This window comes from Monodon monoceros, unplaced genomic scaffold (genome assembly GCF_005190385.1).
Source record: "Monodon monoceros isolate NGI ecotype Baffin Bay Population unplaced genomic scaffold, NGI_Narwhal_1 Super_Scaffold_10, whole genome shotgun sequence".
Taxonomy (NCBI): Eukaryota; Metazoa; Chordata; class Mammalia; order Artiodactyla; family Monodontidae; genus Monodon; species Monodon monoceros.
In genome coordinates this window covers 51,772,215-51,797,672 of record NW_021703766.1, presented here as the reverse complement: position 1 = coordinate 51,797,672, position 25,458 = coordinate 51,772,215, and the positions used below count along the sequence as shown (strand labels likewise).

Here is a 25,458-nt window from a genome sequence, read left to right as displayed (position 1 = left end):
TCCGAGTGCCAGGCATGTGGTTCGTTGACTGGTGCTTTTCCTCGGACCCTGAGGTAACTCTGAGGCAGGTACTGTTTTTATGCCTGAGAGATGCCCCGGCCATTTCCAGCATGCCCCTCAAAGATCCCCCCCAAACCCCCTCCGCACAGGTGGGAAGGACTCCTCTCTCCCCCAAGATGCATGATCTTTCCACATTTCCCTCCTTTAGGCTGGGCTCAGGTCACCTTTGGCCTTAAATCTGTAAGCCCTGGTTCCTGCCCGGCTCCAGCTGGAGCTTCTTGAAGGCAAGGGTGGGTTCTAGGTAACTTTGTCACCTCCCTGCCCCTTAGCTCAGTGTCTCAGACAACACCAGCCTGGATGGTTAGGAAGGGTGGGAAAGAAGAGAGAAAAGGAAGGAGGATGCAGAGAGCTAGCTGGGATGGATGGCGATGGTTCGGTTCATGAGCTCCTGGGGGTGAGCTGGACCTAGGCCAGTGCCGCTCTGCCACCTACCAGCTGTGGGCCCTCGGCTGATTATATTTTAAAAGCTGCCACACACTGAGTGCTCCCGGAGTGCCCAGTGTGATGCTGGGCTGTGGTGGGTGCATCATTGAGCAGCTCATACAAAGGGTGAAGCTGGGGTTGTTCCCTGGCGGTCCAGTGGTTAGGACTCCATGCTTTCACTGCCAAGGGCCCAGGTTCAGTCACTGGTCAGGGAACTAAGATCCCACAAGCCACGCGGTATGGCCAAAACCAAAAACGGGTGAAGCTGGCTATGATTCCTGCTCAGCTGGTACTGTTGTTATTCCTACCGACCCCTCTGAATCCTTGCATCCAGTCTCAGGGGTGGGCTTCATTAGTCCTACTTTACTGACATGGGGCGGAGGCCCAGAGAGGTTTAGCACCTCACACCAAGTCACGGAGTTGATGGAGGGGCTGGGCTTGAGCCCAGATCTACGTGGCACAAAGCCTCCCGTGTCACTTGGCCTCAGTAAGCTTCGGCTTTCTCGTCTCGTCCGTCAAGTGGAGCTAACGGAACAGTTCTTAGAGCTTTCTGAGATGATTTTCCCAGGTTATAATCCTCAAATTTGGCTCTAATAAAATTTTCCATTTCTCTCTTAAAAAAAAAAATGGAGCTAACAACGACAGCCACCATAATAGTAATAACAATAACATTGTATTAGACCTTCCTAGGGCTGTCCTGAGCATTAGAGGAAACAATGTGCGTAAAGCCCACACTTAGCACGGGGCAGTAGACTTTGCAGGGTTTGTAATTAAGCAGAATGGGGCAAGCATGCAGGTGTTTATGAGGAAGTGCCCCAGGGATCAGCACCTGCAGAGGGGAGGGGGAGGAAGTGGTGGGGCAGGGGGGAGACATAGAGGGCTGGAGCAGCCCAGGGATCTCCTCGGCTGGCCCCATGGGGGCTCTGGAGCAGAAGCGGTCCTTCAGTGTGGTTCTGAGTTAGGCCAACACGGCTGGGCCTTTATATCCCCCTCCATCAGCCTTTGGCTGTGGGCCGCCCTGGGACTTGCAGCTGAGGGCATCCCTGAGGGACTGAAGGCTGCTGCAGTGGCCTCTCCAGGTTGCGTGGGGCTAGGGGAACAGGTCCTCCTCCAAGGGGATCTGCGTCCATCACACGGTACTTATGCATTGTTCAAAGACGGGGATATTGAATAGTATCCCCTGAGCTGAGAAGGAACTTTGAGATCGAAGAAAACGAAGTGGACAGCTCCATAAAGTCCAGTTACGAAGTTTATTGTGGGAACCTTACATATGGGTAGGACCCTGCGGACAGCGATCTGGAAGCATTTGCAGCTGCTCTCTGTGCTGCCAGAAGGGGCACAGGGGATTTAAAGGGGCCAAAGCTAAAGATAGAATCTGACTTCTAAGGGGGAGGCACGTCTGCGCCAGCAGGAGCCGGGTTTTTCCTTCCCCTGGGGGGTCTCATAACCATTATTCCTCGTGGACCGTGAACCATCTGTGTCAGCAAAAGTCATTCTTCCAGTTTTCAGAGGAGGGCTTAAAGTTAATCAGGAACTTATCTGGCTTGGGTGCATTCCTCATGCGTAGGCTAGAGCTGTCATGCAGAAAGGGGAGGGGGTAGGACAGTGGGCCTAAGATGACCCTGACAAGACGGAGTCGGTGTGGTTCAGCCACACACCCATATATGCAGACAAACGCATACAGCTGCTGAGTCAGGGGCCCCAGAACCACCCCCGGGTTCAGTGATTCACTGGGGGGACCCACAGGCCTCAGCCTATAGTCATACTCATGTCATAATTTATTATAGCAGAAGGATACAGCACAGTCAGCAAAGGGATAAAGCACATGGGGTAAGTCCGGGGGAACCAGCGCCAGCTTCCAGAGTCCCCTCCCCTTGGAGTCACACGGGATGCATAACAAGGTGGGACATCACACATGAAATGCTCATTAGAGGGACGCTCATTAGAGACTCAGTGCCCAGGGTTTTTATTGGATGCTGGTCCCACAGGCACTGTCTGCCTGGCAGGCACCAAAATTCTACTCGCAGAAGGAAAGCAGGTGTTCAGCATAATGGTTTGGGCACCGGGAGCCCCTTTTATTGGTTAGGAATCCTAGAACCTTCCCAGCTGATTCGCAGACACCAGCCGAGTTCAGCCTTGCGCGCAGGCCTTTCCGAGGAGAGCGGTCTCATGGTTAATTACCCTTTGTGCACAGCTGTGTATTAACAGAGAGAGAAAGAAAGAAGCTGTTGAAAATAGGAAGGAGCAGGTCATGAAAGTCGAGAATGCGCTTGACCCTGTTGGGAATCCGTTAACCGCAGCTGCTGCTCATTACTCTGAGGACACTGACCCTGACCTTCCCTCTAGATGATAACCTTGCTCCTTTCGTCCATCCACAGCTGAGCCCGACTCCACCTTTGACTGCGAGTCAAGTCTCCGAAAACAAAGATTCTCACTTAAACTAGTGAGTGGCCCCGGGGGGAGCGGCACTGAGGAGATGGCCTGGGGCTTTAGCAAATGCACCACTGACCTCCAAGCCCCTCTGTGGGCTGGGCAAGCCGGAGAGCACAGCCTTGGCCTTCAAGGAGCAGTGGGACTTTGGGTGGGGCACGTTTCCCTCTGGGCCTTGGGTTCTTCTACATGGGGCCCCTCAGAAACCGCAGTCGGGTCCACCCATGAGCCCTGGCTCTGATGCTTTCTGGCTGTGTGTCTGGGCAAGCGCCCGAAACCTGGGACGGCTGGGTTGGGTGCCCTCCCTTGGCCCTAGATGGAGGCCGTGTGAGTGGTTCAGAGCCAGTGCTCCTGAACCAGGCTCGCAGATGAGTGATAGCACCTGCTTGCTGAGAGCCTGTCCTGCGCCCAACCCTGGGCTAAGAGTTTCATAATCAAACCTATGGGGTGGTTACTGTGTTTCCCATTTAACAGATGAGGAAATAAAGGCTCCGTCGCTTGCCCAGGGACGCCCATTATGAAAATTGCTTTGTTCACTGCTGTATTGACAATGCCCAGAACAATACTAGGCACATAATAGGTGCTTTATAGAAAGAATGAGTGAATGGCAGAGCTGAGATTTGAACCCAGTTCTTTTTGACCCTGTGCCCTGAAGAACCCGGCTGTACTAGTTGTGTTTAATTAAAATATTTGGTTTGACTGCTTGGGAAAAAATGACCCAATGTTAGTTATGGCTTAAACAAGTATATTTTATTGCTTTTCCATTTAACAGTCTGGGGGCAGTGGTCCAGGGCTGATAATGATAGTTCCACAAACCAGGGGCTTACTTTCCTTCTCTCTTGTTGCTCCAGGCCCCTCAATCTATAACGTTCATCTCATGGGCTGAGATGGCTGCTCCACCTCCTACCATCTCATCTGCATTCCAGCCAATTGGAACTGGAAAAGAGGAAGGGGCGTGCCTGCCCTAGCCCTTTAAGGGCATAACCTGGAAGTTGCCCGAGTCTCTTCTGCTCACGTCCCCATTGGCCAGAACTTGGTCATGTGGGCATTCCTCACTGCAAGGGAGACTGGGAAATGTAGTTTTTAGCTGAAGGGCATGTGTCTAGGGAAAACTTGTAGATCCTATTGTAAAAGAAAAGGAACCTGAGCAGTGACTCAAAGTCTCTGATATATGTTCACATGGAGCACCCTAGGGAATTTGGTTCTGATGTGCAGGACTTGGGGAACCTGGGTTATTGCTGGCATTACCCTGGGGTAATCCATGGCCAGTGATGACCTTGGAGCCCTTGCCTAAGAGATTCCAGTGTGACAGCCTTTTCCCCTCTCCTCCTCCACTAGGATGCCAAGGACGGGCGCTTGTTCAACGAGCAGAACTTCTTCCAGCGGGCCGCCAAGCCTTTGCAAGGTATTCCTCAGGGAAGTGGGCAAGTGGGGGAAGAGTTGGGGGTACCGGCTTGGTCAAAACAACTGGCTTCTCCCTGAAGGTGTGGGAAGGGTGGGGATTAAATTAAAGGCCCAGGTTTGCTCCCATCACCCCTCGGGCCTCAGGCCCCAGAGGACAGACAGCGGACAATGGGCTGAGGCTGGCTTGTCATACCAGCTCTTGAGCGCCAAGTATTAAATTTTCACAAATACTGCAAGCCAGTTATTAAAACATAGCCATCGGACTTCCCTGGTGGTCCAGTGGGTAAAACTCCGTGCTCCCAATGCAGGGGGCCTGGGTTCAGTCCCTGGTCAGAGAACTAGATCCCGCATGCCACAACGAAGATCCTGCGTGCTGCAACTAAGACCCAGCACAGCCAAATAAATAAATAAATCATTTTTAAAATAATAAAATTGCCCTGCGAGCTTTCAGTCATAGCCATCTTAAATAAATAAAAACATAGTCATCATAAATTTTATCAATTTACAGTCAAATTAAGAGCAAGGGTAATAAATACTCAAAGCTCATCCCTTCCTAATTATTTGTCTACATTTTCTATCTAGACTTTTTTTTTTTTTTTTTTTTTTGGCCACGCCTCTTGGCATGTGGGATCTTAGTTCCCCGACCAGGAATTGAACCCATGCCCCCTGCAGCGGAAGCGCAGAGTCCTAACCACTGGACCGCCAGGGAAGTCCCTACTATCTATATTCTTGAGGTTGTTTACATTCACTGTATCTGTGTGGTGGAAATACCATGTAAGGGCACGCTACTGCCTCTCTTTCCACCTCAGTCTTCCATGATACCACATTGGTAGCTTGAAACTGGCCATACTGGGAAGTATTTACACCACAGAAATCAGCAAACACGACAGATCAAGGCTATCTTTCCCCAGACAACCAGCTGTTAAACTTTTATCAGCACACCGCTGGATCTGTACCATCCAACTGAGATCCTGGAAGGTGGGCGGACATGTAGTGACACCTTGAGCAGTTTAGACACTCCCCAATCTCATTAGCTCTACATGGGAATTCAGAGGTTACGCTGTCGCTCTTACCGCTTCCACTCACTCCAGATTTGTCAGTGCTTTCTCCCATGTTCACACCCCCTATCGTCACCCGCCTCGCTGTCATGCACCCACAGAGGCGACATCACCAACCAGGAGACCCAGTGTGTGGCCTGGGCTCGGGCGCGCTGTTTCTGGTCTGGGAACGGGCTGCTGTCCATTGTGGGTGCAGGGCCAGGTGGGCCCTAACCTCTCAGGCCCCTGCCTCCCACAGTGAACAAGTGGAAAAAGCTGCACTCGACCCCCCAGCTGGCCATCCCCACCTGCGTCGGTTTTGGCATTCACCAGAACAAGTACAGGTGAGTCACTTCACTTGCCACTCGCCTCACTGGCCCCTTCCTTTCTCTCCCTGTCACATGCCCAGGCATGGCTGGGACCCTGGAGCCATTGGCCAGATAGTTGCTTCCTTCCTTCCCCCAGCCTTGAGGCAGGCTGGTCCCCCACCAATCCGAACCCTTCATCTCACCCAGGACCGGGATCTGGTAGCCCCCAGCCACACCCCATCCTTGGTGGCTTGTATTCCATCCCCTCCCCTGGTCATCTCTCCCACTTGCTGGGACACTCATGTCTTCCAGGTTCTTGGTGTTCCCCATCCTGGGGAGGAGCCTTCAGTCAATCCTGGATGACTACCCGAAGCATGTGATGTCAGTGAGGTCTGTGTTCCAGATGGCCTGCCGGCTGGTAAGTCCCTGAGAGTTGCAGGCTCCCATCCAGAGGATGGCCCCCCGGGTCCTAGTTTATCCGTCTGTTTGCTCATTGACACGTTCAGCCCGCACCTCCCTCTGCTGGGCACTGGGGCGAGCACGGTGACCAACACAGCTGAACACCAGGCTGTTAGAACCAGAGTCATAAGTGGGACTTCCCTGGCGGTCCAGTGGTTAAGACTCTGCACTTCCAGTGCAGGGGGCGCGGGTTCAATCCCTGGTTGGGGCACTAAGATCCTGCATGCCATGCAACGCGGCCAGAAAAAAAAAACAGAGTGATAAGTATTGTCAGGAGACCGTAGCGGTTGGAGGAAGGGTCCCAGCCTAAACTGAGGGGTTCAGTTGAACTTCCTGGTAGAGGTCATTTCTAAGTCAAGAGTGGGATATAGCAAGGTGCTGGGTAGAGTAGGAGTGGAGATGCATGGGAGAACATTCCAGGCCAAGGATATAGCTTAGGCAAAGGCTGGTGTGGGAGAGAGAGCACAAGACTTTTGTTCATTCATTCCTTCCTTCATCCATCATTTCATTAAATATTTATCAGGTCCCTGCTGGGAATCAGACACTGTCCCAGGGGCTGAGAGTACCATGGGGGGCAGCACAGTCATGGTTTTTATGTCTAGTGGGAGAGGATGATATTAAATCACAGTTGCACAAATTGTGAAAAGTGCTTTGACTAGAAGTGATGGAGCATAAGAGGACCCAGTGTAAATTGCTGGAGGGATGGAAGTGGCAAGGGAGTGACACATCAGGTGAGTCCCGAAGGTCATTACGCTCAGAGTGTCTGCAGTGTGACGTGTAGAGGGGAAAGGTAACAGCTGAGGTTGGTGTGGAGAGCTCAGCAGTGACCAGATCACGCAGGACCTTGAACACCAACCTGGGGGACCGGGACTCTGTCCCGAGGGCGCTGGGGAGCCACGCGAGGATTGGGAATAGGGGAAGGGCAGGGTCAGCTCTGGGTGTAGAAAGACCCTGTGGGCGGTGTGGGGATGGGCTGGAGGGGTGAGATGGAGGCTGGGTGAGGTCAGCATAGAGAGGACCAGGCCTGAGGAGGAGCTGGGCTGTGGGGATGGAGAGTTTGAACAAGCAGAACTTGGTGGGCAGTAGAGCCTTGGAGTCGACGGGGGCTTGGGTTGTAATCAAGATGTAAGGAGTACCTGGGCAGTTCAATATATGAGCTCAATGGAAAAGTCAGAGCTAGAGATCAGAATATAAATTACTTAGCTAAATGTATTTCTGCTCCCTAGGGCAAATGAGAAAAAACCTCTTTGATGTACATGAGTGCTGGGTTTTCTTTCTTGCGGGGGGTCAATAAGTAACCAGCTTCTTCCCCTCCTGAGATCAGCTAAGAGATAGACATAAGAGGTCAATGGAAAACCAAATATCAGCTTTAATGCTGAATTTTTCAAAAACCTAATTAGAAGACATGCTGAGGTGTGCTGTCAGGGTGGGCTTCCTGATGCTTCACTTAGGAGTAGTCAGGCTTGGACCACCACCGCCACCACAAGCAGCACCACGTGACCCCAGGCCCAACAGTGGGGGTTCCCTCCGGAGCTTTGCATCAGAGCCTCTTTGTGTTAGCCTGCTGCTCATGGAGATGCTTGCTTTCTTCCCCCCAGCTGGATGCCCTGGAGTTCCTCCATGAGAATGAGTATGTTCACGGCAATGTGACAGCTGAGAATATCTTTGTGAATCCAGAGGACTTGTGCCAGGTAATAGCCAGGTCCTCCTCCATCCTGGGGGCTCTCTGGGCTCAGGATCTCACCTGTCTCAAAACCTGCGTTTATTTCACAATGCTTATTGCAGACAAAGAATTGCTATCCATCATGTATAAAGAGTTCCTTCAAATAAATAAGAAGAGATAAGTGACTTAGTAGAAAAATAGACAAAGGATAGGAAAAGCAGTTCGTAGAAAAAGAAATCCACAGGTTAAATGTATGAAAAGATGCTTAACCTCCCTAATAGTCACAGCAATTACTCTTAAAATACACTATTTTTACCCTTTGGGTGGACAAAATTAAAAAGAAAAATAATATCTCCTGCTGATAAGGATGTAAGGAACTAGGAATTCTTTACATACTATTGGAAGTATGAAATGGGCAACCTTTTTGGAAGGTAATTTGAATATAGCAGTCAAAATTCAAATGTATATGTTTTTTGATCTACTGGGTCCACTTTTAGGAACGTGTCTTATCCACATATTCGAAGATACATGTACAGAATGTTCCTGACAATACTGATTGTGACAGTAAAATTGGAAAACCTCAAATATATACTCCCAGTAGAGTACTAATTAGTATTTTAAAGTAAATTCTAATTACTCCTGCTAATGACAGAAACCCAATTTAACATGCCTTAAGCAAAAAGGAAAAAAAGTTTAAAAAGGGCCAAGTGCAATTTATTGCTCCATGGAGTGGAAAAATCTAGGACTTCACTGGCTTCAAGCATGGCTGAATCTAAGAACTCAGACCCAGTCATTGGGAAGCTGGGTCTTCCATTTCTGGGCTCTTCTTGTGTTTGCATTGCTCATAATCAGGCAAACTGTCTTCCCTGTGGTGACAAAATAACCACCAGCAAATGAGGCTCAAATCCCCTCAGTTTAGCAACCCCAGTGGAAATAGATCAGGTGAGCCCCACCTCAGACACATGGACTGAGAATTGGAGAGGGGTGATCCCAGAGAAAAACCCTGGAACCATATTAGTCAGAGCTCTCTAAAGAAACAGAACCAATAGAATGTGTATGTGTGTGTGTGTGTGTGTGTGTGCGTATATATATAAGGGAGAGAGAGAAAGAGATTTATTATAAGGAGCTGCCCCAAACAATTATGGAAGCTGATCTAGGGACCTCGATCTGCAGTCGGCAGGCCGGAGACCGGGAGAGCTGATAATGTGTCTCGTCAGATCCAAAGGCCTGGAAACTAGAAGAGGTGATTGTGTGATTTCCAGTCTGAAAGCTGGCAGGCCCGAGACCCAAGAAGAGCCAATATTTCTGTTCAAATCTAAAGGCAAGAGAAGGCTGATGTTCGGCTCATGTGGTCAGGCAGGAGGCATTCATTCCCTTTCACTCAGCCTTTGTGTTCTATTCAACTGATTGGGTGAGGCCCATGCACACTAGAGAGGGCAGTCTGTTTTATTCAGCCTACTGATTTAAATATTCATCTCATCCAGACACACCCTCACAGACACACCCAGAATAACCTTTGGCTACATGTCTGGGTACCCTGTGGCCCAGTCAGGCTGACACATAAAGTTAACCATCACAAACTGTGACCAGAAGAAAAAGATGTAGGTCTCACATGGACAAAGCCAACAGTTGTCTACTCTCCATTCGGCAGAATAAGATGCAGCCATTAGGGACTTCCCTGGTGGCGCAGTGGTTAAGAATCCGCCTGCCAATGCAGGGGACACGGGTTTGAGCCCTGGTCCGGGAAGATCCCACATGCCGTGGAGCAATTAAGCCTGTGCGCCACAACTACTGAGCCTGCGTGCCTAGAGCCCGTGCTCTGCAACAAGAGAAGCCACTGCAGTGAGAAGCCGTGCGCTACAGTGAAGAGTAGCCCCCGCGCGCCACAACTAGAGAGAAAGCCCACGCGCAACGAAGACCCAACGCAGACATTAATTAATTAAATTTTTTTTTAAATGCAGCCATTAAAAAGCTGATGTGGCTAACTTTGTGTGTCTAGTAGATAAGGGCTTTTTGTTTTAAACTCAGTTAAGCCTCCTAACAGCCCTGCAAGGTGAGGACTGTCATATCTTCATTTTACAAACGGAGAAATCAAAGCACAGAGACGTTTCATAATTTGTCCAAAGTTGTATGGCCACTAAAGGGCCAAGCTGGCATTGGAACCTGGTCTGTCTGGCTCTAGAGTTAATACACTGTTGAAGTGCAGTAAGCTGTGTGTCCAGCAGGAGGTAGAGTGTGATCCATGTGTGGGAAACTAGAGCCCCCTCCCGGACCACATGTGTTTACTGATTATTTAAAGAAAATGATTTGAAATAACGCATAAGAATCTATATTAGTGGTTACTTCTGGACAGTGGGTTTAGGGGGGCTGAGCAGTGATGGGGACAGTTAGTTTGTGTTCTTTTCACACCCTTGCGTACTGTTTGGCATTATGTTTCAAATTGCACCGACGATTGAAGTCTCTGACTCCAGAATCCAAGCTCCTAACCTTCAAACTGTATGGCTTCTCCCCACGTCCACACAGGTGACCCTGGCAGGCTACGGCTTCACCTTCCGCTATTCGCCAGGTGGCAGACACGTGGCCTACAACGAAGGCAGCAGGAGCCCACATGAGGGGGACCTTGAGTTCATTAGCATGGACCTGCACAAGGGATGTGGTAAGAGGCCAGAGAAGGGATTCGGGACCATGGAGACATGCTTCTCGGACAAGGGCAGTTGTAGGTTTTCACAGCCACGGACAGCAGATGGCCAAACACAGGAGTCAGGCTGAGCCAGGGAGCCACAGTAGGGATTCAGGACCATGGATAGTGCCCACACACATGAGGTCATCGTGGGGCAGTAGTCCAGCGCCAAGGGCAGTGAGCAGTTGACTGCAAGGAAGCCCTGCGGCTCCAGAGGTTCACGTTCAGGATCTCTGTAGACTTGGAACGTGAGAGTTGCCCAGGAGTCATCTAGGAGGGGCTGTTGAGTAAGCAGTTGGCTGTCCACGTCAGCAGCACAGGAGCGAGGTCTGGATGGAGACTCAGATGTCAGCAGTATCTCAGGAGTTGTCAGTTGAAGCCCAGGGATGGGAATGAAATTATCCAAGGAAGGTGTATGGGGAGAGAAGAGAGCACTTTGAGAAGAAGATTCCTTGAGGAGGTCTCGGCCTCTCCTTTCCCAACCCCTTGATATGACCATCCATGTACCTGCCCGCACCCTCCCACTACACTAAGCTCCCCCAGGGAAGTGATGGTACCTGTGCCTCCAGCACCAAAGGGCAAAGGTCTGGCACAGTCAACTCTCAGTGTTTGTTGAATGCTTATATGGAGTGTTGTCTACATCGTGTGATTTAGGAAGCATAAGAAAAATCATGCTGCTGTCTCCTTTGCCTTCCCCTACTGAGTGAGGCTGAGTTCAGTGCCCATCGTTCCACGTTCCCTCATGCGCTGTTCTGTCTCCTCTATAACCCAGATGATCCCACGCTATAACTGTCTCTCCACTGGACTGTCAAGGGCTGGGACCCAACCAAACTCTTATCTGTGTTTTAAGAATGTGGGAAGGGGCCTGGCACACAGGGCTCTGAGGACTCATTGAATAAATAGGTGCATGAATGAAAGACAAGTAGATGAGGGAGTGAGCTAGTGAAAGCGGGGATGAAGGGATGGCTGAAGGAGTGAATGAGTAATCGAGAGACCCATGAGGGACTGAGAGTAGGTGAGTGAGAAGTGAATGAACAGATGAGAGCCTGTATGTTTGGGTGGCTGAGTGTGTGAGCCCATGCTTGAGTCCGTGAGAGAAAGGAAGGGGGGGGGCGTGTCAGTGAGCAGGACATCTGGACTGAGCCACCACCTCCTCCCCTCCCTCCCCAGGGCCCTCCCGCCGCAGTGACCTCCAGACCCTGGGCTACTGTCTGCTGAAGTGGCTCTATGGGACCCTGCCATGGACGAACTGCCTTCCCAACACCGAGGATATCATGAAGCTGAAACAGAAGTGAGTCTGGGGGTCAGCAGAGCCCATCACTGCCCAGCACCCCTGCAGGGGGGACTGAAGCTCAGAACCCAATAGGGAACAGAAAAGAGGGGGAGGCGGCATCTGGCAGGATCAAGGCCTCTGCAGTTCTCGGGTATCTGCTCTACCGTCCATTCCAGCAGACAGGAGCGTGGGATCTGGAGCCACACTGCCTGGGGTCAGACTCCAGCCCCACTGCTGCAGGGTGTTGGGTGAGCAGCTTAACCTCCACAAGCCTCAGTGTCCTCCGTCAGGTGGGATCCTATTAGCACCCACCTCAGGGGGCTGTGGAAGGATTCGGGGGAGTCAGGTACGCAGCACTCAGCACAGAGCCTGGCCTGTAGAAAATGCTCAGTGTACAGGACACCATGAGTCATTCACTGCCATGGGGACCCACAGGCAACCTGAACATTTTGGCCTGGACCCTGCCTCGGCATCTGGCAACACTGGCCTCTTTTACATGCTTCCCTCCCCTCTGCATGTAAAAGCGCCGGGTCCTGCTGGTTCTGTTTTAGATGCTCAGCACCAAGGACAGAGGGCACCTCGGTGCCCAGGGAGGTGCTGCTGAGTGCGCGGTTCAGCACCAAGGACAGAGGGCAGCTGGGCTCAGAGGGAAGCAAGCACAGGGGCTTTGGTCTTCAGCACCAAGGACAGTAGACAGCTAGATACAGGGAAGCTCTGCAGGTCCACACGTTGGGATTCAAGATCTGGTATAGGCTTGGGGCATGAGAGTTGCCCCAAGAGGAGTCATCCAGGAGGGGCCATCCAGGAGATGGTTGGCTCTCCCATCTGAAGTGCAGGAATGAAGTCCAGACGGAGCCTTAGACCCCAGCAATGTCTCAGGAATTGTCAGCAGAGGCCCTGGGAGAGGATGAGAGATTATCCAGGAAAACTGTGCAGAGTGGGAAGAGGGAAAACTCTCCAGTGAACAGCATTGAGTCTGTCGTACTTTTCAGTTCTCAGTATGCTGTGTTGTTGGTTCCTGTTGAGCCTCTGTCTCATTTTATTTTGCCCCCTTTATTATCCCCCAACTTCCTTCTCTCAACTGTGGACACACATACTTGCTGAATATATGTCCTACCGATATGCTTGCGTAAATGTACTTGTATCCTTAAACTTGCATGACGGTGGTGGCACTGTGTGTATTTGACTTGCATAAATGGTATTCTGTTCTGAATCTCACCTGTTTCTGGCTTTTTTCACTCAACACTTTAACCCCATCATTACACGTGCATCAACTTTACTGCTTCTGACTACTGCTTTCAAATAAGTTTGTATAGACACGTCTGTGTCCTTAAACAACATATGATGAGTGTATTTAACTTGCATAAATGGTACTGTGCTCTGAATTTCATTCTCTTTCTTTGTTTCACTCAGTGCTTTATTTTTTAAACTTTACATTGCTAAAGAAGCTCAGTGCTTCTCTTCAATTAATTTTAGGTGTAGCTGTGTCCTTGAAAAATATGTTGTGTTTGAAATGTGTTATGTTTGATTTATGCTGATCGAACGCACACCCAGATGCCATGCCCCAAATCTCACCCTCCTTCAGGTTTCGGCTTAGTCGTCAGTCCCCGGGGAGCCCTTCCCTCGCCCCCACTGCATCAGGTCTCCTGCTTGTTCACGCTCAGAGGAAGGGACGCCTGTCACGTTGGCCTGCCCGTAATGACCTGTTCAAGGCTGACCTTTATTGTATACTTTCCTGTGCCGGGCAGTGTGCCCAATGCTCCCCTGTGTCATCCTCAGAGCAGCTCTGAGGCAAGTGCTCTCATGATCTGAAAGCACAGAGAGCTTAGGTAATCAGCCCGGGTCACACAGCTGATTAGAGTTGCTCCCAGGTCATTTGACTCCAGAGGAGGCCCTTTCACCTGGAAGCTAGTGTCTCCCAAGTATGGGCGGCCCATCGCACGTGGCTTGGTGGTGTTTGGTTGTTACCATCCTCCACTCACCAAATACTCAGTGAGCACCTCCCATGCACCAGGCTCTATTCCAAGGCCTGGGGATACAGGAGTAACTAAGGACAAACATCCCTGCCCTCAGGGAACTCACATTCTAATGGGGGAGATAGACAGTACAGAGATCGTGAAACACACAGCATGGCAGAGGTCAGGCGGTGGGGGCCATCAGGTCGGAACCCTGGGTAGCCATCAGGGCGGCTGTCAGGGTGTGGGCATGCCTGCTCTTTTAGATTTAAAGGCCAGGGCAGGTCTCATGGCAGTGGTGACAGATGAATCACCTCCAGAAAGGCAGTGAGGCAAGTAGGAGGTCCCACTTCGGTGCTAATATGCCCCAACATCTCTGCTGAAGGACGAAGAGACAGAGAAAGAGAGAGCAGCCTTCAGCTCCCAGGTTTCCTCTGCATCAGAACCTGCCAGAACATGAGCCCATTTCCCTGCTTTCTTCCTTTCTTTCTGCACTTATTTTCTGGTTTTCCAGTAGTTTTCCATTTTTGCATTGAAGTCAGGTGAAAACGAGTCACAGAATTAGCAACACAAGTAGTCGGAGCCCACAGCCCAGCCGCTAAAGCGGTTAAGTGAGGCTGAAGTTTGTGAACTGCTCCTTGAAGTGCTCTGCTGTGTTAGTGACGAGGCTGAGTTGCTCTTACGAGGAGACCCTGAAAGACTGCGGCCCAAACGAGGTAGATCTTTACTTCCTTCTCACTAACAGCCCCAAGGTAGGAGACCAAGGGTTGTGGGGTACCTCGGCCCCCCTCATACTGGGTGCGAGCTCTAGTGCCACTGACACCCGTTGCTTTTAGAGGGCAGGACCGGAATTGACATGTCTCTTGGTCACGTGGCCACCCCAAGCTGCAGTGGGGGCTGGGAAATGTCTCCAGCCTGTGGCTGCCGACCCCTGGGATTCTGCCATCACAGGGGAGAAGTGACACTGGGCGCCAGGTAGCGGACCCCTCCGCAGTGCCCCCTTTAGTCGGATTTCTCTGAAGGCAGGGACCGCGTCAGCTCTCTTGTCACTGTGTTGTTCGCAGTACAGCGCTTGGCACGTTGTGGGTGCTCATGAGATAGTTGCAGGATGGATGAACGACTAAGGAAAGAAGGCGTGAACCTTCTTCACACCCAGGCCTGGGCTTCCGTGTGGGCACACGGGTCAGGCAGAGGCAGCCCCAGCCTTGGAGGTTCCCAGGCCGGGAGGAGACGCGCAGGCAGGAAGTGAGCGGTGCCTGTGAGGGTGGAGGCAGCCCCGGGGCATTTTGGGAGCAGAGGGGAGGCACGTGACCTGGCCTCGGGCCCCTGGGAGCCCTTACCCAAGAGACGCCTGACCCGGTCTGCCGAGGAGTTTCCCAGGCAGACAAAGGGGAGGCAAGATTTCTGGATAGACAGCATGTCACATGTGTGAACTCTCTGTTCGTTCATTCGTGCATTCTGAACCTGCTTCCTGAGGCTCCACTGGGTTGGATCCTCCCTCCGCCTACCTCCTCTAACTCCTAAGAACAGTCGTATCTCCCTTTTCACCGCTCTCCCACCTTCCCCTTCACAGGAGTTAAACAAATGTGACTGTGACATGCTTCACTAAGAGGCTCCGCCCTTGCCAAGTCGGACGCAGAGTAAATAAAATAGGTCTTAGTAATCACTTTCATATCAATGACTTCAGAATAAGTAAGAGTTCCTTCCAGAACCCCAGTTCCCAGCCACGATCACAGAGGGAGGGCGGGGAACATGAAGATACTCCACAGGGAGCATCAGTGTTGATGTGGGACTCATTCTAAACACCCCCCAGCCCAGCCTCTGTCGGTTGACTTGAGGCAGTAACCAAAGGGCCCACAAGGGGGCAGTGTTGCCACATGCACGTTTTCCGGAGCCCTAGCCTGTCCTCTCCGACGTCTTACTGGTGTGCGTGGCTTTTTTCCATTCACTCAGCAAATATGTATTCATTTTTTTTGAAAGTTCTAGTTCATGACAGAATGAATGAATAAAAGAAAGAGGAGAGGCAATTTGATTCCCCATGGCTTTCTGTTGTGCAAGGCCCCCAGCAGGGAAAGCACAGACTCCGGTTGCAGTTGGTCCCTGCTCTCAAGGCTGCCACTGGGCGGGGAGGTCCCACGAACACAGTGACAGCCTGTGATGGGAGAATTGCTCACACAATTTACAATGTCCTGAGGCTGGCACAGCCCGTTTCTGCCATCACTCGCTCGCTCAGTCATTTACCACATACATCCTGAGGCTGCTGGGGAGAGACAAGGGTCAGACCCAGCCCTTCTTGTGCACATATGAGAGTTGCTGTAGGGGATCCGTGGACCTATGCGCAGGGTGTGCAGACACTCGGCAGGGATCTGTTTCCTCAACCTGCAGGGGTCCAGGGGAAGCTTCCACGGTACCAGCCCTCAAGCCATGTCCAGAAGGGAGAGCAGCCACTCACGGGGGGTCAAGGTGGGGAAAGGCTGCCAAAGGCAGAGGAGCAATATGTATAGAGGCCAGGGGATGTGGGTGGATGTGTGACCTGGTTGGGCTAGAAGGAGTTTGGTGTGACTGGAGTATGAGATGGAGGGAGGAAGCCAGGGAGGCAAAGCCACAGGGGCTGGTGTCTTTGCTGCCAGAGGTTTCCCAACAGGGCACTGGGGAACCAGGGAGGGGCAGGGTCCACTCTGGGCATAGAAAGACTCTCTGGGGCTGTGGGGGGGGGGGGGTGCATGGAAAGCTAGGGAGGAGGCTGGGGTCCAGGGAGAAAGGGTGAGGCCTGAACTGGGCTTAGAGCCATGGACAGAGCGGGGAATGGGGCAGAGAGTGCTAGGGAGCAGGAGGGTGGGGCTTGGGGACTTGTGGGCTGTGGGGCGGGGAAGGGGAGGACAGCACCCCATGCCTGGGTGGACAGTGGGGAGCCAGCCCGGTGGTGCAGGCCAGAGGAGGATACAGGAGGCCAGGACTCTGAGGATGGAGCCAAGGAAGTGGATGAACTTTCATTTCTCTTTCTTGCTTTTTTTTTTTAATTGAGGTAGGTTTACAATAGCATGTTGTTTTTTTTTAAATAAATTTATTTATTTATTTTTGACTGCGTTGGGTCTTTGTGGCCGCATGCGGGCTTTTTCTAGTTGCGGAGAGCAGGGCTACTCCTCGTTGCGGTGTGCGGGCTTCTCACTGCGGTGGCTTCTCTTGTTGTGGAGCACGGGCTTTAGGTGCGCGGGCCTCAGTAGTTGTGGCACGAGGGCTCAGCTGTCGTGGCTCACAGGCTGTAGAGCGCAGGCTCAATAGTTGTGGCGCACGGGCTTAGTTGCTCCGTGGCATGTGGGATCTTCCGGGACCAGGGCTCGAACACGTGTCTCCTGCATTGGCAGGAGGGTTCTTAACCGCTGCGCCACCAGGAAGGTCCCCAGCATGTTAGTTTCATTATACAGCACAGTAATTCAGTTATATGGATATGGATATATATATGAATATATATATATTCTATTTCAGATTCTTTTCCCTTATAGATTATTACAAAATATTGAGTAGAGTTTCCTGTGCTATACAGTAGGTCCTTGTTGGTTATCTATTTTATATATAGTAGTGTGTATATGTTAATCCCAACCTCCTAGTTTATCCCTCCCCCGCAACTTTCATTTTTCTTGAGTGGTCCAAGAGGGTGTGTGTGTGTGTGTCTGTGTATTTATACATGTATATGTATACAAATATGTGTGTGGACAGACAGATAGATAGTTGATCCTCATTATTCACAGATTCTGTATTTGTGAATTGACCTCTTCACTAAAATGTATTTGTAACCCCAAAATCAATACTTTGAATGGCTTTCAAAGTCATTCTCAGACATGCAGAGTGGAGAAAATTGAGTTGCCCGATGCACATGATCCTAGCTGAGGCTGAACAAGGCGACACTCTGCCTTCTTGTTTCAGCTCACAAGTGTCCTTCATGTGGTCTGTTTAGTGCCACATTTTCCACACTTTTATGCTTTTGGGGGGGGATTTTGCTGTTTAAAATGGCCCCAAGCATAGTGATGAAGTGCTAAGCGCAAGGAAATACGTGTGTGAGATGAGCATCCTTCAGTGCTGTTGGACCAGAGATCCATGTGAATGGATCAACATTATATTAAATAAGATGTCTTTAGGCACACAGGTAAAACCAGGTGATGTATTGATCAGTTGGTAAAAATGTTGCGATTGGAAGCTGTGCTTCTGGTAAACTCCTGGCTCAGAATTTGCTCCTTCAATGTCCAAGGCCTAACTACCGTGAATAATGAGAACTAGGGCACATCTACCAGACATCCTGTTTCAGAAGGTTGCTCTCCTTCCCTAAAAGGCCTTTCACATGTACCTCTGTCCTCTCAGGTTTCTTGACAACCCAGAAGGCCTCGTGGGACAGTGCAGTCACTGGATCAATACCTCAGGTATGTCCCAAGGGGAGGGAGCAGGCAGGGGCCTTGGAGGGACCCGGGGCTCAGGCCCATCCCGGGGATGCCTCTCTTTACACCAGTCTATTTTCCTTCTTTGAGTTTTCCAAATCACACATGTATTTGTGCCCCTTGCAGAAAAACAGAAATCTTCCCCCAAATTTCAGAAGTGTGTCTGAACAATAATAACAGCAACACACACACACATGCAACCACACACACATAATGTGTGGGGTTTTTTAATGGAATCATATTACGTATATTGGTCTCTGACTTACTTTTTCATTTAAGAAGGTGATACCTTAGAGATTTCTGTGTCAGTACTTGTAGAATTTTATGGGTTTTTTTTTTTTTAAATTGTGGTATAATACACTTAACGTCAGTTAAAACTACAGTTCTGACTCATTAGTCCTGAAATCCGTTTAACAGGTCAAAAACAGGATTTTTAAAAATTAAAAAACAGAAAAATATGAATGCCTTACAGAAGTTAAGGAAATGCCATATCTTCAGTGATACATATTTATACTGATATATATGTATGTGAGTAATGGGTTATAGTTAGAAATACATCTTATATTTGTATTTTATATTATAAAATGTATTTCTAATTATATCTCTATTTCTGTCTTATTTATAATTTCATTTGTTTTTTTGTTTGTTTTTAGATTCCTCATGTAAGTGATATCATATGATACTTGTCTTTGTCTGGCTGACTTCACTTAGCTTGATAATCCATGTTGCTGCAAATGGCATTATCTCATTCTTTTTTTGGCTGAGTAATATTCCATTGTATATATGTGTGTATATATATATATATATGTATATATATATATATATGGTGGCATGGTGGTATGGTCTTCTTTATTCATTCATCTGTCAATGGTCATTTACATTGCTCCCCTGTCTTGCCTACTTTAAATAGTGATGCTATGGATACTGGGGTGTGTGTATGATTTTGAATTAGAGGTTTCTATGGGTATATGCCCAGAAGTGGGATTGCTGGTTTATATGGTAGCTCTATTTTCAGTTTTCTGCGGAACCTCCATACTGTTCTCCATAGTGGCTGCACCACTTTACATTCCCACCCACAGTGTAGGAGGGTTCCCTTTTCTTCACACCCTCTCCAGCATGTATTGTTTGTAGACTTTTCGCTGAGGGCCGTTCTGACCGGAGTGAGGTGATAACCTCACTGTAGTTTCGATTTGCACTTCTCTAATGATTAGCGCTGTTGAGCATCTTTTCATGTGAACCATCATTTTTAAAGCCAATTCCTCTTACTGGAGATTGAGGCTGTTTTTGTTTTGTTTTGGGGGAGTGGTTTTTCCCAGCATGCCTGCTGTAGGACATCTACATTGCTCTCTAAACATGAGGCAGAGAGACAGCCGGGAAAGGATAGTTTATCCCCTCCAGTCTGTAAGGACTCTTTGGCGGTACGCGGGCCTCTCACTGCTGTGGCCTCTCCCGTTGCGGAGCACAGGCTCCGGATGCGCAGGCTCAGCGGCCATGGCTCACGGGCCCAGCCGCTCTGCGGTATGTGGGATCTTCCCGGACCGGGGCACGAACCCGCGTCCCTTGCATCAGCAGGCGGACTCTCAACCACTGCGCCACCAGGGAAGCCCAGGACTCATTTTTAAATTACCTGAAATCCCTGGATTCAGATCATGTCTCTGCTGCCCAAGTCACTCTCCCCTCCAGCCTCGGGCTCTTGCTCCGTAAGAATGAGCCCCATTGGCAGTTCCCTGGTGGTCTAGTGGTTAGGATGCCAGGCTTTTACTGCCGAGGGCCCGGCCAGGTTCAATCCGTGGTCGGGGAACTGAGATTATGCAAGCTGCGCCAGCATGACCAAAAAAAAAAACAAGGAGCCCCACGGTTAGTTTATTGCAGTTCTGCTGATTCTAAGGCAGTCACGGGGAAGTGGAACTGGTGGCGCCAGTGGGGCTGGTGGGGCCCGGGCTTGGGGTGGGCGGGGCCAGAAGGAAGTTCAGCCCCAGGTTTACCAGCCTCTCTGAGCCTCCGTTTCCCCACGTGTAAAATAGGGTGAATAATAGCCCTCACCTCCCGAGGGTTGTCCCGAGAATTCAGTGTAGAGCTGGGCCCAGGGGTGCTGCCTTAGCTTCTGCCGCAGCCCTAATTAAACGTGCTCAGAGCCAGCCTGAGACAGACATTGCTCAAGTGGGAGCTATTATGATTACTGTATTGGTTTCACAATTGGCACTTTTAAAAAGTGTAATAATGGCATTGTGCTATTTAGGGAAAACGAACAACAAAAAGGCTTTATCTTTTAAAACAGCCTCTATCTTTTAAACTCCATCCCTGGGGCAGCCAGCCTGGCTTTGTAAGCCAGTGAACTAAGTTTTTGTGGGGTTTTTTTGGCCTCATACCCTGACTTGCAGGATCTTAGTTCCCTGACCAGGGATCCAACCCGTGCCCCCTGCAGTGGAAGCGCGGAGTCATAACCACAGGACTGCAAGGGAAGTCCCCTAAGAATTGTTTTACAGTTTGAAATGGCTGGGGAAAAAAGTCAAGAGAAGAACACGTTGTGACGCGTGAAACCTGTCTGACGTTCAAGCTGCAGAGTCCATAAATAAAGTAGTCTTGGTGCATAGCTACGCCCATCGGCTTCCTGCCTTCCGTGGGCCTTTTGTGGGAGAACAGCTGAGCTGGGTCCTGGCCACAGAGATTCCCGGCGTACAAGCTTGCTGGCTCCCATTTAGAGATACCCACCAAATAGTCGGAGATAAAATTGTATAATCAGCCTGGGTTTGCTTTAAAACAATACAGGATGGGGAAGGGGCAGGGGTTCTGATGAAACAAGGTGGGCGTGAGTTGACAGCTGACGAGACTGGGTGACGGATACGCTGCTGTTCATGGTACCGCTCTCCTGTTGCTTATGTTTGATGTTTTCCAAAAAAAACAATTTAAATCTAAGTGGTCGTGGCAGTGCCGGGCACACAGGAAGCACCGAGCAAATGGGCACCACGGCTGAGACCCTCTAGGCAGAGCCCCTCAGGCTCTGGGTTGGGTACCCCTCTCAGGCTCCTCCCGTGTCTTGACCACAGAGACCCTGCAGAAGTACCTGAAGGTGGTGATGGCCCTCAAGTACGAGGAGAAGCCGCCCTACACTGCCCTGAGGAACAATCTGAAAGCCCTGCTTCAGGATCTGCGGGTGTCGGCCTACGACCCCTTGGACCTCCAGGTGGTACCCTAGGTGCGTTCCAGTGGGAAGAGTTTGTGAGGCTTAACCCTCTCCCCAGCTCCCACCGCTGTTTCCACCGATGCCATTTGATGTTTATACTCCAGGGGCCAACTTCCCAGTGAGCTGCTGCCTTTTTCCACAGGATTCTTGAACCTTCCAGACCCCGGGCATCACAAGTAGCACAAGTAGCAGGAACTCGACTCAAACTGGCTTTAAGGAAAAGGGCAATTGATTGGCCCTTGTCACTAGAATATTCCGAGGGGGAAGCTTTAGGTGTGACTGGATTCGGGGCCTGGAAGTTAGCACCGAGATGTTGTCAGTCTCTCTGTCTTTCTCTGTCCCTTTTCTCATCCCTCCATCCCTCTACCCATCCACCTGCAGTCTCTGCTTTCCTTTGGGTCACCCCCCAAAAAACCCCATCTGTCCCCCACCAAAACCCCTGGCTCTGTGTCCAGTGCCTCACCTTGCTCGTGTGTGTGTGTGTGTGTGTGTGTGTGTGTGTGTGATGACTCTAAAGTTTGACTACAGTAAGCATACACATGGGGAAGTAGGGGAGCTAACGCCCAGGAACTAGAAAGGCCACACGGTACAACACGTGGACGAACACATTGACAAAACATTCCACATCTTTATAAAAGGGGCTGTATTGGTCCTTTTGCCTTTTTCGTTGTTGTTCCACTGAGCCCATATGGCCATTCCTTGGGATAATGGGGAAGGGCAATTCATACTGTTTGGTTCCTTCCCCCACAGTCTTGCAGCTCTTCGATGGTGGAGATGAAGGATGCTCTTTATAACGCCAGTGGTTGGGTGTTTGCTTGCTTTGCCAGGGTTTTGTTTTCCAGACAGAACACCTTGAACACCCGTGTGCACACGGGCCTGAGGATGGATTTCTTTTGAAGGAGATAAGCAGATCGCTCTTCCCCGGGGGCTGTGCTCACTCACTCACGCTCCCCTTAGCGCTGAGTGAGAGCTTACGGGAATCTGTGGAAGGTCAAAATTATAAACTCAGTTCACTTGACGGTTCATTTTGGTGAGGCAGCATGGACGGGTTCTGAGGAGCAGCTTCCCCAAGGCCCTCCCCTGTATGTGGGGTTGTCATTTCTCTCACACATCTGTCTGGATTCAAAGCTCAGTGTCTGTCCAACTCAGCGGCTCTCAGACAGAGGCAGTGTTCCCCCGGGGGCCATTTGGCAGTGTCTGGAGACATTTTTGGTGCTCACGCCTGGGGAGAGGTGCTGCTGGCATCTCAGGGGTCGAGGCCGGGGATGCTGCTCCCTGTTGTGCGACACACAGGCCGCCCTGCTATCAGCAGCGCCATGGCCGAGGAAGCAGGCCCGCGTGCGTCTTGAGGAGCATCCTTGTGGGTGGCAGCCTGTCTCCCACAGTGTGGTCTTCTTCTCTTGGCACCTTGACGACAGGTGCTTCTTCAGCCCTGCAACCCTTACTCTCATCCCAGAGCTGAAACCACGAGCTAACATGTGTGTCCGGCTCTTCACACAGTGCCTGGGTGCAGAGCGCTCCAAAAATGCCAGGTTGTTTGTTCGTTCAGTAACCTAGCAGGCTCCCTGCCTTAATCACAGACACTCTCCAAAAGTGAAGGCGTGACCTCCACCCAGCTCGCCACCCTCCCAGTCTCTGTCCCCCCAACCCCCAGCTGTCCTGAGAGACCTCTGGGTCCTCCCACACCCCTCTCTGCCCCCAGCCCTGTCCCTGCAGGCGGCTGCTAAGTCTCTTCTAGCCCTCTCCTTCAGGGCTCTGCCTCTGCCCGGACCTCCCAGAGTTTGGTCACCTGCTGGCGGTGAGCTCCGGGAGGGCCGGGTCACGTCTGTTTCTGCATCTCTGTGCTTCCCACTCACATCACTGGCCTGGCTCATAAATATTCTACCCATATTTACCGAGTGGGTGAGTCCAGCCTTCCCGTCAGTGCTGGCCTGTCTTACAGTACCTCCCTGTCCCCCACCCCCAGTACCATGGAAATTTAAAAGCTAAAGACTGAACGGCCCCTTTGAGGATCATTACAGCTCACTCTCTGGGGACCACTTACTCACTGCCAAGTTTGTCCCTTCGTTAGGAACTTAATGAAGAGATGCTCCTTAAGGAGCCTGGGGACTTTGGAGTAACTTGAGGATCATCTTGCCTCTGCCTTGGCCTGAGCGCCCAACCACCCCTCAGATTCTAGGCCAGGCCAAGCTCAATCCTACCTCAGGACCTTTGCACTTACCATTCGCATAGTCTGTGACGATTTTCCCCTTCTTTTTTAATTAATTTATTTATTTATTATTTTTGGCTGCGTTGGGTCTTTGTTGCTGTGCGCGGGCTTTCTCTAGTTGCGGTGAGCGGGGGCTACTCTTCCTTGCGGTGTGCGGGCTTCTCATTGCGGTGGCTTCTCTTGTTGCGGAGCACGGGCTCTAGGCGCACGGGCTTCAGTAGTTGTGGCTCACAGGCTCAGTTGTGGCACGCGGGCTGTAGAGCGCAGGCTTCAGTAGTTGTGGCACACGGGCTCAGTAGTTGTGTTGCGGGCTGTAGAGCGCAGGCTCAGTAGTTGTGGTGCACAGGCTTAGTTGCTCCGCAGCATGTGGGATCTTCCGAGACCAGCGCTCGAACCCGTGTCCCCTGCACTGGCAGGCGGATTCTTAACCACTGCGCCACCAGGGAAGCCCCTCCCCTTCGGTGTGCATGACCGGCTCCTTCTCATCACTGCCTCTCAGATCCCGAGGCCTCCCCTTGTCGCCTTCTGGAGGGAAACGTGTTTAATCTGTCGTGTCTCCACGCTTCTCCTCCAGATTGTAAGCCCAGCAAAGTCTTCTTGTTCCTCTTGTTCGTGGTGGTATCTCGCATCCCTAGAAAGTAGAAAGCCCCTATCACACAGTAGGGGCATAAAGGGTGCTCTTTGAATGAATGACACTGACAGCCATTTTTATCGTCTTCTAGAACTTTCAGCCTGCAGTTTGAAATAGAAAAAAAAAAAAAGAAGATGTGTGACTCAAGGACTGCTATAGAATCACAGACAAGCTGCTAGAAAGATCCCTCGAATGTGCATTCCTGCCACTTCTTTAGATCATCCGTCTAGATCAGCCTCAGGGAACCCGGAAGTTAGGCTCAGATACTGTGAACTCCCTCCTTTGACCATCCCTCCCTTCAGCCGTTGTCTCCCACCAGCCACTGGCGTTTTGGACTAAGACCCCCAGTTCACAGGTGGGGGTTGGGCTGGTCCTCTCAGTAAGGACGCGGCCATTGGCACCACTATGCTGTAGCAATAAATTGTTTCATTGGAGCTTGGAGGGTTGAGTGTCTGCAAAAGAAGTTCCTTTTGGAAAACTTTAGCTCATTTTTTTCCCCGTGTTTTTTTTTTTTGCGGTACGCGGGCCTCTCACTGTTGTGGCCTCTCCCGCTGCGGAGCACAGGCTCCGGACGCGCAGGCTCAGCGGCCATGGCTCACGGACCCAGCCGCTGCGCGGCATGTGGGATCTTCCCGGACCGGGGCACGAACCCGCGTCCCCTGCATCGGCAGGCGGACTCCCAACCACTGCGCCACCAGGGAAGCCCTGGCTCATTTTTTTTTTTTTTTTCTCCCACCCACCCATCCCTTCAAGCTTTCACCCAGCCATCTACTCTTTCATACATCTATTCACACTTTCAGGCAGACACTCATCCATCCATTCTTTCACTTATCTATCCATCCCTCCATCCAACCCTCCATCCATCCCTCCATATACTTGTCCATCCATCCCTCCATCCACTCACCCTTTCATCCATCCATTCATCTACTACTCATTCTCCCATCCACTTACCCTTCTTCTCTTCCATACATTCACCCTTCCTTTCATTCGAGAAATATTCAGCAGGCATTTCTTGAGCACATGCTATATGACATGCATCATGCTGCACAGAGGATCCCGATGAACCAAATACACCTGCCAAGGTCCTTGAGCTGATGGAGCCTACAGTCAAGCGGGAGGAGACGGTGTTCAAGGAGACGACTTCACGTGGTGATTGGCACTCTGAAGACAAAACTCGGGCTGTGATGGAGAGGGAGAGGCCTCGGGACAGGAGGGCGCCTTTGGGGGGAGCCTGGACTCAGAGGGACCAGGGAGGAAGCTGTGGGAGGGTAGTTAGAGGAAAGGAGGGCCTGGGGAGAGATGTCAAAGGCAG

General features: G+C 50.9%; 1 protein-coding gene across 4 annotated transcripts in view; it reads left to right on the top strand.

Moving 5' to 3' along the window:
- Window positions 1-24,580, top strand: part of VRK3 (VRK serine/threonine kinase 3) — a 43,013-nt gene extending 18,433 nt beyond the window's left edge. For 3 of the 4 annotated variants that reach the window (XM_029242053.1, XM_029242071.1, XM_029242064.1), the window contains 10 exons: window positions 2,862-2,926; window positions 4,252-4,318; window positions 5,614-5,698; window positions 5,975-6,080; window positions 7,720-7,812; window positions 10,308-10,440; window positions 11,635-11,755; window positions 18,049-18,107; window positions 21,170-21,318; window positions 24,238-24,580. In XM_029242053.1, the coding sequence (XP_029097886.1) occupies window positions 2,862-2,926; window positions 4,252-4,318; window positions 5,614-5,698; window positions 5,975-6,080; window positions 7,720-7,812; window positions 10,308-10,440; window positions 11,635-11,755; window positions 18,049-18,107; window positions 21,170-21,318 (878 nt within the window). In that variant the 3' untranslated portion in view covers window positions 24,238-24,580. Of the gene's footprint in view, window positions 1-2,861; window positions 2,927-4,251; window positions 4,319-5,613; window positions 5,699-5,974; window positions 6,081-7,719; window positions 7,813-10,307; window positions 10,441-11,634; window positions 11,756-18,048; window positions 18,108-18,775; window positions 18,785-21,169; window positions 21,319-24,237 lie in introns of those variants that run through there. The other variant, XM_029242080.1, reaches the window with a different exon arrangement.
- The last annotated feature ends 878 nt before the right edge of the window (window positions 24,581-25,458 follow it).